Source organism: Tachysurus fulvidraco, chromosome 14, assembly GCF_022655615.1.
Source record: "Tachysurus fulvidraco isolate hzauxx_2018 chromosome 14, HZAU_PFXX_2.0, whole genome shotgun sequence".
Classification (NCBI taxonomy): domain Eukaryota; kingdom Metazoa; phylum Chordata; class Actinopteri; order Siluriformes; family Bagridae; genus Tachysurus; species Tachysurus fulvidraco.
The window spans coordinates 3,375,809-3,386,357 of record NC_062531.1 but is presented as its reverse complement, the minus strand read 5'-3'; the positions used below and the strand labels follow the sequence as shown (position 1 = coordinate 3,386,357).

Below are 10,549 nucleotides of genomic sequence, written 5' to 3'. Positions count from 1 at the left end.
AGTTCTTCTATAGTGCAGGCTCTCCTAATGTAGAATAGATGAAGTCAGCTGTGAGCCATGCTCTGGGAAGAGAATCGCTCCTGTGGTTTGGCCAGACTGGATCTCTGCAGAGAGAAGCTGTTCTCCATCTGCTTTCTACTCTACAGGCCAGAAATGTTCTTACAAAAACACAAACACACACACACACACACACACACACACACACACACACACACACACACACACACACACACACACACACACACACACACACACACACACACATACACACACACACATGCTGAGGAATACAGCCCCACCAGCATCTTTTCTTGTGGACTTGACGTAGATCATTTTTTTCTCCATCAAGTGACGATGTGACAATAAATAAAGTGGGATCCCCTGTGTATCTTCTGACTGTGAGATGGGAAAAAGCAGAGGAGGAGAGAAGACAAGAATGTGTGCGAAGAAAAGAGATGCCCGTTGAGCGTTGAGTAGCTTCTGATTTGAGATGTGGCGGCTGAGTTGCAGCATCAACCCCAAAAGATTTCCCGACGGAGTTCCCTCCTCTGTCAGCTCGATGAAGAAGGGAGTGGGTGGAGGAGGGAAAGGGAAGAGGAGGGTGTTCTTCTCACTGAGATGCCGCATGGGAGTCATCAAAGGCAGAGTGAAAGGTACCTGTGAGAGTGTTTGTGTGTGTGTGTGTGTGTGTGTGTGTGTGTGTGTGTGTGTGTGTGTGTGTGTGTGTGTGTGTGTGTGTGTGTGTGTGTGTGAAAATGGGAATGAAGGTAAGATAAAAAAAAAGCAGAGTGAATGTGATATTTACTATTCAGTGTATTGTAATGCAAGAGGTGTGTGTGTGTGTGTGTGTGTGAGAGAGAGAGAGAGAGAGAGAGAGAGAGAGAGAGAGAGAGAGAGAGAGAGAGAGAGAGAGAGAGAGACAGAGAGCGAGAGAGAGAGAGAGAGAGAGAGAGAGAGAGAGAGAGAGAGAGAGAGAGAGAGAGAGAGAGAGTGTTTTCATGGTTCACACTGAGAGCATTAGAAAGTAAAAGGTCATCATTGTCTGTACGTCTCAACACCCGGCCAGTTTTGGCAGTTTTGCCACACAACCACAAGATGGCAGTGTTGTTATCAAAATCACCCCAAACCATAACGAATTTTCCAACGATGTTTGGTTGTTTAACGCTTTTATGGGAGTTTATTTACAGCTCAGTTATAACTGTAACAATATAAAGTCTTTAAAACAATTCTGAGTAAAATGTCCATTTTTAGTTTCTGTTCAGCATTTATCAGTAGTGATGGAAGGTCCGGCTCTTTTCAAAGATTCGGCTCTTTTGGCTCGGCTCCTTTAGAAGAGCCGGCTCTTATGGCTCCCAAAAGGCTCTTCATTAAGTATCACTCAGAGCCTTCTATTTTAGCCTAATGTATCAATTATGAATGGTTTGTTTGTTGTTAGGCAATTTTATTGCAGTGTTTTCATAAAAGCCTTATAATATGCATTCATTTCATTATATGGCACGGTGGCTTAGTGGTTAACACGTTTGCCTCAAACCTCCAGGGTTGGGGGTTCGATTCCCGCCTTCGCCTTGTGTGTGTGGAGTTTGCATGTTCTCCCTGTGCCTCGGGGGTTTCCTCCGGGTACTCCGGTTTCCTCCCCAGGTCCAAAGACATGCATGGTAGGTTGATTGGCATCTCTGGAAAATTGTCCGTTGTGAGTGTGTGAGTGAATGAGAGTGTGTGTGTGCCCTGTGATGGGTTGGCACTCCGTCCAGGGTGTATCCTGCCTCGATGCCCGATGACGCCTGAGCTAGGCACAGGCTCCCCGTGACCCGAGAAGTTCGGATAAGCGGTAGAAAATGAATGGATGAATTTTAATGCATTTTATCGTTAATGCATATAGAGTCAGCTAGAGAGTCGGCTCCTCTCGTTCGCTACAAAGAATCGGCTCTTAGAGCCGGCTCGTTCGTGAATGACACATCACTATTTATCAGGTAATCCTGTTATTTTAAATCAAGTTTAGTTGTGCAAATTAAGAATTTTGTACCGATTGTGTATCAATACTGTGGTAAATAAGTCACAATCTATTATTTATTAATATATTGTGGTTTTAATTACAAAGCGATCACAAGTAGATGATTTTATTTAAAACAACGAATGAATGGTCACAGTTGTTTTTATCATTATTTTTAAACAATTTATTTTTGTAGACATCATGTATAATTATCAGCAAATAAAAATTTTATGTATTGTGATAAATATTGTGTTGGTACAAAAGTCTCCAAGTATCGTAGTATGTATTTTCCATCATATTGCCCAGATACAGATATTATACATATATTACTCTAGAATTGTCACTATTTTACCTAATTTTTATATAGAAAAAGCAACAGTAAACAAACAAACAAACAAACAAATAAATACAATCCTTTATGAAGATCAACAACAAAAATGAACATTTATTAAGATCCATTGCTTTTACCATTTTACCATACCAGTGATTGAGATGTTGAGCCAGATGTGAGTAGATGCAGATTCAAATCTGTCTGCAAAAATCACAGGAGAAAGGAAAGAGAAGACGGACATGTCTCTTCGATCGCTTTGTCCTTGTTCTACATGTCAGAGAGAGGACAGGGAGCACGGAGTGACTGTATTAGAGCTGACTGTGTGTATGTGTGCTTAAAGGAAATGGGTGTGTGGGGGAAGGTCTGGTATGTTCAAGTGACAAATGGACAAATGGAGAGACAGGTGTGAGCTCTGGAGATCATCATCATCATCATCATCATCATCATCATGCACATGCTGTCAAGGAAGAACCCAGTTGTTCTCACTGCCTGAAAGATCTTCAGAGACAATGAAACATGAGAGTCGTCAATGAGAGGCAGACTAGTGTTAGTTCGAGTAAAGTTCACTTCCATCCACTTCCTTTACTGTTCTCCAGGGGGCTGAAATGAAAAGTACCAATGAACCTAATGAATTAATCACATGGTAGTGACAGTGATACAGCAATGAAGTTACTTATATGTACTGAGGGTAACTATTTAATAAAGATTTGTGTGTATGTGTGTGTGTGTGTGTGTGTGTGTGTGTGTGTGTGTGTGTGTGTGTGTGTGTGTGGCCCAGCACAATAAGCTTTATGACTCCTATCACCAGGCAGTAAGAAACACAATGTTACATGTGTCTTTGTTGCTGTGAATGTGTATGTGTGTGTGTGTGTGTGTGTGTGTGTGTGTGTGTGTGTGTGTGTGTGTGTGTGTGTGTGTGTGTGTGAATCTTAACACCAGGCAGGAAAAAACTTACTATGTGTATGTGTGTGTGTATGACTCCTAACACCCGGCAGGAACAAACTCACTATGTTACATGTGTCTATGTTGGTGTGTGTGTGTGTATGTGTATGTGTATGTGTATGTGTGTGTGTGTGGCCGTAGAGACGATTAATGGGGAAAAGGAGGAAGGACAGAGATGAGTGTGAACATCTCAGGAGCCTGGGAAGAGAGGGAGGAGTGAAAGGAATGAGAGGAGGAGGAGAGAAAGCGGGGATAGACTCTGCTTTGTCGCTCAGAGACTCATTGCAGCAGTGTTTTTATTCCAGCCTCAGGTTACGCTTCCATCACAGCTGGCACTTCCCACAAATGCTGGTCACCACACATGGAGCAGCCAGTGTGAAGTAAGACCCCGAGTTTGGGGACTAGAGTTTGAAGACTGAGGCAAAGATAATTAGTTCCTGACTGGATGTTGTGGTTTTGCAATGTTTGGATTTTACAATTTGGACATCGCATCGTGAGTGGAGAATCTGGATGGACGTTACCTTTATTGAGGATATTGAGGATTGGGTAAGAGGTAGTCAGTGGTGTCTGGAGACTGGACGTTGTGGCATGGATAGCATTTTCTGGACAACAGAGCTTTGATACTGACTTATGCATAGTGAGTACCTTTACATTAGAGAATATTATTGAAGTGTTATTGGAGATACTCGGTACCTCATCAGACACTCAAGATGTACCGGATATACTGTAATTATACAACATCTCAGTGAGAAGGTTTGGTTATTGATATTTATATTGTCTAAGCAGGAAGTTGAATATTGAATAGATTCTTAATATTGATGTACAGATAGTTTGTATATCTTTGTCAATTGGATTTTGTCTATTGTAGCATGAATGTTTATGTTCATATTGGACACTAGAGTGTTAATATTGAATATTGGTGTGTCCAGATACAGGGTATGAATATTAGGTATCTCCTTGGATATATACGGTACAGTTTCCCTGGAAACAAGAATGTTTGATATTGTATTATCGACATTAGCTTTGATAAAACTGTAATAAAATTCCTTAGATATTGGAGTATGAATATCGCGTTCCTCTGGACATTAGACAAAGCCAGTATCTCTTTATAGACTGTAGTTTGGATATTGGCATGTGAATATACAGTATTATTTTAGAGACCAGAATTTGGGTATTATAGTATGAATAGCCAGTATCTCTAGAGACCAGACTTTGGGTATTATAGTATGAATAGCCAGTATCTCTAGAGACCAGACTTTGGTTATTATAGTATGAATAGCCAGTATCTCTTTGAGGCTACAGTTTGTATTAGGGATTATGAATGGCCAGTATATCTTTAGAGACTAGACTTTGGATATTAGAGTATGAATGACCAGTATCTCTTTAGAGACCAGACTTTGGATATTGGTGTATGAATAGACAGTATATCTAGAGACCAGACTTTGGGTATTATAGTATGAATAGCCAGTATCTCTTTGAGGCTACAGATTGTATTAGGGATTATGAATGGCCAGTATCTCTTTAGAGACTAGACATTGGATATTAGTGAATGAATAACAAGCATCTCTTTAGTGACTACATTTCGGATATTAGAGCATGATTACCCAGTATCTTTTTAGAGACTAGAGTTTGGATATTGTAGTACGAATGAATGGCTAGTATCTCCTCAGAGACCAAAGTTTGGAAATGGGAGTAGGTAAATTTCCAGTATCTCTTTGGAGACTTGAGTTTGGAAATGGGAACATGAATAGCTAGTATCACTTTAGAGGCTACGGTTTGAATTTTGGATTATGAATAACCAGTATCTCTTTAGCGACCAGGCTTTGGATATTAGAGTATGAATATCCAGAATCTCTTTATGGCTACAGTTTGTATTTATGATTATGAGTGACCGGTATCTCTTTAGAGACTAGACGATAGATATTGGCATATGAATTGCTAGTATTTCTTTGAGGCTACAGTTTGTATTTAGGAATATGACTGACCAGTATCTCTTTAGAGGCTAGACATTGGATATTAAAGTAGCAATAACCAGTATCCCTTTAGAGACCAGACTTTTTATATTAGAGAATGGATAGCCAGTATTTCTTTAGAAACCAGACTTTTTATATTAGAGAATGAATAGCCAGTATCTCTTTAGAAACCAGACTTTGGGTATTAGAGTATTAATAGCCAGTATCTCTTTATGGCTACAGTTTGTATTTATGATTATGAGTGACCGGTATCTCTTTAGAGACTAGACGATAGATATTGGCATATGAATTGCTAGTATCTCTTTGAGGCTACAGTTTGTATTTAGGAATATGAATGACCAGTATCTCTTTAGAGACTAGACATTGGATATTAAAGTACTAATAGCCAGTATCTCTTTAGAGACCAGACTTTTTATATTAGAGAAAGAATAGCCAGTATCTCTTTAGAAACCAGACTTTGGACATTAGAGTATGAATAGCCAGTATCTCTTTAGAGACCAGACTTTGGGTATTAGAGTATGAATAGCCAGTATCTCTCTAGAGACTAGATTTTGGGTATTATAGTATGAATAGACAGTATCTCTAGAGACCAGACTTTGGGTATTATAGTATGAATAGCCAGTATCTCTTTGAGGCTACAGTTTGTATTATGGATTATAAATGACCAGTATCTCTTTAGAGATTAGACTTTGGATATTGGTGTATGAATAGACAGTATTTCTAGAAACTAGAATCTGAGTATTTATGTGTGAATAGCCAGTATCTCTTTAGAGACCAGAGTTACTGAGGTAAAGATAATGAAGTCATTAATCAAGTAGAATCTCTTTGGAAAGTAGTGCTTGGATGTAGACTGAAATGGAGCTAAAGGAAGTTGAAAAAGGTTAACTTTTATTTGGAAATGTTCAGACATTGATTTTATTATCACATTGATGGAAATACAAGCAAAAATTCCTATGTATGTACATACATGATTATAATTAGTCATTCAAACATATACTGTACATACACGTATTAACTGGCTGTAGATTTATTTATTTATTTTTATTAGGAAAGTAAACATTCCCTGTTTGCAGGGTTAAACAGCATCGTGGATGATACGGGACCTCAGATCGAAGACACACAAGTCAAATTCATTCCAAAGCAGAGACATTCGGGATCTTTGGCTTGCTTTTGGAGAAGATATGCTATAGCATGTTCAATGTGATTTTGGACATAGTGCTGAAAGGGTTAGTAAAAAGCGTATGCAGGATATAGACGTGTCTCCTACTCCGCCGTGGAAAAGCATGGAGACGTGACGCCGCAGCCATGCTGTGCGGTTTACGGAGAGAAGGCCGCAATGGTGAGTCTAAACCTGTAAAGAAAATGGAGCAGGATGATTTACTGACTGGATATATTATATTACATACTGTATATGTAATAAATTTGATTAGTTTAGCATGTATGTTAGCATGTATGTTTATAATATAATCAACACAATAATGCAGTGTATAAGATTTCCTACCTATTTCCTATTTCATAGGTTTCCTACCTGGCGACCCTATACAAATTTTTTTTCTTTTTTTAAACGTATTTTAACATTAATATTATTAATGATGTTTAGACTAAAGTGTGTTTTCTTGTAGAAATTTCTGTGTCTGAAAGCCTTATTGCTATGTGATCAATGACTCAGCCATCTGTCTAGAACGTTCCTCTCGTCATTGGCGTTTGAAGGCGTTCACAGAAAACTGTGGAGATCTGGGAGAGAAGATTTAACCAGGTTTTGTGTCGGGATCTATTAATAAACCGGGTCTGAAAATAGGCCCACCAGCATTGTAGGAACATCCGACGTTTAGCCTACATCGGGAATGGTGTCATGACATGCCAGGCTGCAGGACTGAAACGCTCTAAATTACTTTCGTGACTTTTTTAATTGACTTGAAAATGAGTTGTGCGTGTGCCAGAAGTGAACTCAGGAAGCATGTGTTTCTTTAGTGTCTCTGTGTCATGTGTGACATGCAAAAGAACAAAGAGAAAGCAATGATAAATAAATATAAATATAAAATAGCTTCGGTGTTAGTTGATATTTTTAATACGGTAGATATGAATATATGAATAAATGAATAATTTGTGTGTCATTTGGGTGGTTTGGCACTTTGGCTTTGGGTTTTGAATTAAAAAAATATATGTGCTAATAAGTTTATTAGCTTAAATAAACAGAATTATGATTTATTTTTGTAATTTATTTTGAAATTAAAATAAAGTTTGTTCTAAATGTAGGGAAAAAAATGCCAGTCTGGAGATCCTCACGTTTCACATGTGCTTCCTTGTGCTGTGTGTGTGTGTGTGTGTGTGTGTGTGTGTGTGTGTGTGTGTGTGTGTGTGTGTGTGTGTAGTAGTGATAGCTCTGACCTATTTGGCACTCTTGGGGAAGTTTCACTCAGAGACTGAGGGGCATGTTGGGGATAAGGCGACCGGCGGCATCCAGTTAGCAGCATCACTGGGGCAGAACGGGGCAGATTTCACGAGTGTCTATATAAAACATGACGTGTCAGTGTCGCCCCTGGTGAGCTGGCGCCCTGGGGGATTATTTATGTTGCCTTATATACCAGGGAGCTTCACTCAGAGATACTGTTGTGGAAAATGAACAGTGCGCACATCGAGCTCACAGTTCAAAATGTACATTCATTTCTTTTATTTTTTTTAACTGTTGTACTAGAACTACATGTCGAACATGTGTACAGTTTAGCATCGTGCAGCCTGCGTATCTCAATCACCACACACCCTCGTTTAAAAGACGCTCGGTAACACCACATGTACCTTGTGACTCATAAACAGGCAGAATACATTTTGGTATTAAAAACATAAACAACAAATCGAACTGTTGGGTTTCTGTACGTGGAGTATCATGAATCAGAGTCATGGGATATCAGAGAAGTGTGTGTGTGTGAGCCCCCTGCTGGCCGGGCAAAAATAATACTACCTCTCCTCAATAACACAGGTACAGTGATAAAGACATACAGCACAGTTAAGCTCGTGTGATAGTAAAATACTGTATACAACAATAACAAACAATTTATAACATTTGAACCTATTAAGCACAGTGTAGTTATGAAAAAAATGCAAATTATAAAAGCCCTGTTAGTCTACCTGTGAGTGTGGCATGACAAATAAAAGAAAGAAAAGAGTTAATGACCTTGAAATGAACCTACTGTAATCTTATATTATGAAAAACTACTCTATTTAGGCCAAGATGCATTTATTTATTTATTTATTTATTTATTTATTTATTTATTTATTTATTTATTCATTCATTCATTCATTCATTCTCTACCGCTTATCCGAACCTCTCTGGTCACGGGGAGCCTGTGCCTATCTCAGGCGTCATAGGGCATCGAGGCAGGATACACCCTGGACGGAGTGCCAACCCATCGCAGGGCACACACACACTCTCATTCACTCACACACTCACACACTACGGACAATTTTCCAGAGATGCCAATCAACCTACCATGCATGTCTTTGGACCGGGGGGGGAAACCGGAGTACCCGGAGGAAACCCCCGAGGCACGGGGAGAACATGCAAACTCCACACACACACAAGGCAGAGGTGGGAATCGAACCCCCAACCCTGGAGGTGTGAGGCGAACGTGCTAACCACTAAGCCACCGTGCCTCCTTATTTATTTATTTGTTTGTTTGTTTGTTTGTTTGTTTGATTGCAGTGAAGAAATACATTTTCCCACATGTACATTTACACAAACTCTTCCATTCTTTCATGCCATGGATCAATGAGAAAGGGTTGCCAGATGTTCCATGCAACGCTAATGACAATTATTATTTTATGGTTCCAGATGATGGCCCTTATTCAAAAGGGAATAAAGACTGTGCAGCCAACGACAGCAGCATGGTCTCAAAGAGGCGCAGCATTCCAGGTAAAAATGCTTATTAAACAAGATTAACAGGATTCTGTTTGAAATGTCTCTTGAGAGGTTTAACACACACACACACACACACACACACACACACACACACACACACACACACACACACACACACACACACACACACACCAGATGTCATGGTTGTCTTATTCGCTGAGGTGAACAGACGGCTCGTCTGCTCCGGTACTGATGCTGAACTTTAGAGACTCTAATTTAGAGTTTTACTCTATTTGACTCTGCACACAAAATTGTCCCCTTTTCTTCTTACACTCTTCCTCTCTCTCACTTACGTACTCTCTAAGGGACGACGAGAGCAAATTAGCTTCTGTTTATAGATCAGCAGAGATGGGGAAAATAATCGTTTCTTAGAAATGATCTCAAAGTGTTTCTGCATCGTACAGAATTTGGTAGGAAATCAGATCTGTGAGCAAAATGACAGTAAAATGACTGGAAAGTCATCAGTCAGATTCAAGAATTCATCAGCAATGTGGTACAAACTGTGTTATTTTAAAACACTGTGCAAATTAAACACACCTTATGTGATGTCATAAATAAAGGGGAGTGGCCTATTCGGTTTGGCTAGCTATCAAAAATCCGAAATGCATTTTTGTGCTCTGTCTGTCTATGTAGTCATATTGTAAAAGAGAAAAAAAAAACCATCATAATGACATGAAAAAATACTATGTAGGAAGATACAGCCATGGCCAAAAGTGTTGGCACCCCTGAAATTTTTCCAGAAGATGAAGTATTTCTCACAGAAAAGTATTGCAATTACACATGTTTTGTTATACACATGTTTATTTCCTTTGTGTGTATTGAAACCAAAAATGGGCCGGACAAAATTGTCGGCACCCTTGACTTAATATTTGGTTGCACACCCTTTGGAAAAGATAACTGAAATCAATCGCTTCCTATAACCATCGATAAGCTTCTTATGCCTCTCAGCTGGAATTCTGGACCACTCTTCCTTTGCAAACTGCTCCAGGTCTCTCATATTGGCAGGGCGGCTTTTCCCAACAGCAATTTTAAGATCTCTCCACAAGTGTTCAATGGGATTTAGATCTGGACTCATTGCTGGCCACTTCAGAACTCTCCAGTGCTTTGTTGCCATCCATTTTTGGGTGCTTTTTGAAGTTTGTTTGGGGTCATTGGTCACCTTTTGTTAATCCACAGATTTCATGATGCCTTGCGCACAGTCAAGGCACCCAATGCCAGAGGCACCAAAACAACCCCAAAACATCTTTGAACCTCCACCACATTTGACTGTAGGTACTGTGTTCTGTTCATTCCGTTTTCGGTTAACAGTAGAATGATGTGCTTTACCAAAAATCTGTCTTGGTCTCATCTGTAGACAGACAAGGTTCTCAATTCCTCAGACAATTCTCTTCTCCTCT

General features: G+C 39.5%; 1 protein-coding gene across 7 annotated transcripts in view; it reads left to right on the top strand.

Moving 5' to 3' along the window:
• Nucleotides 1-267: 267 nt before the first annotated feature.
• Nucleotides 268-10,549, top strand: part of grip2a (glutamate receptor interacting protein 2a) — a 32,031-nt gene continuing 21,749 nt past the window's right edge. Inside the window, exons 1-3 of one of the 7 annotated variants that reach the window (XM_047800268.1) lie at nt 3,511-3,809; nt 6,310-6,575; nt 9,066-9,146. In XM_047800268.1, coding sequence (XP_047656224.1) covers nt 6,542-6,575; nt 9,066-9,146 — 115 coding nt within the window. In that variant the 5' untranslated portion in view covers nt 3,511-3,809; nt 6,310-6,541. Of the gene's footprint in view, nt 654-3,510; nt 3,901-6,309; nt 6,576-9,065; nt 9,147-10,549 lie in introns of those variants that run through there. The other 6 variants (XM_047800267.1, XM_047800266.1, XM_047800271.1 and 3 more) reach the window with 6 other exon arrangements.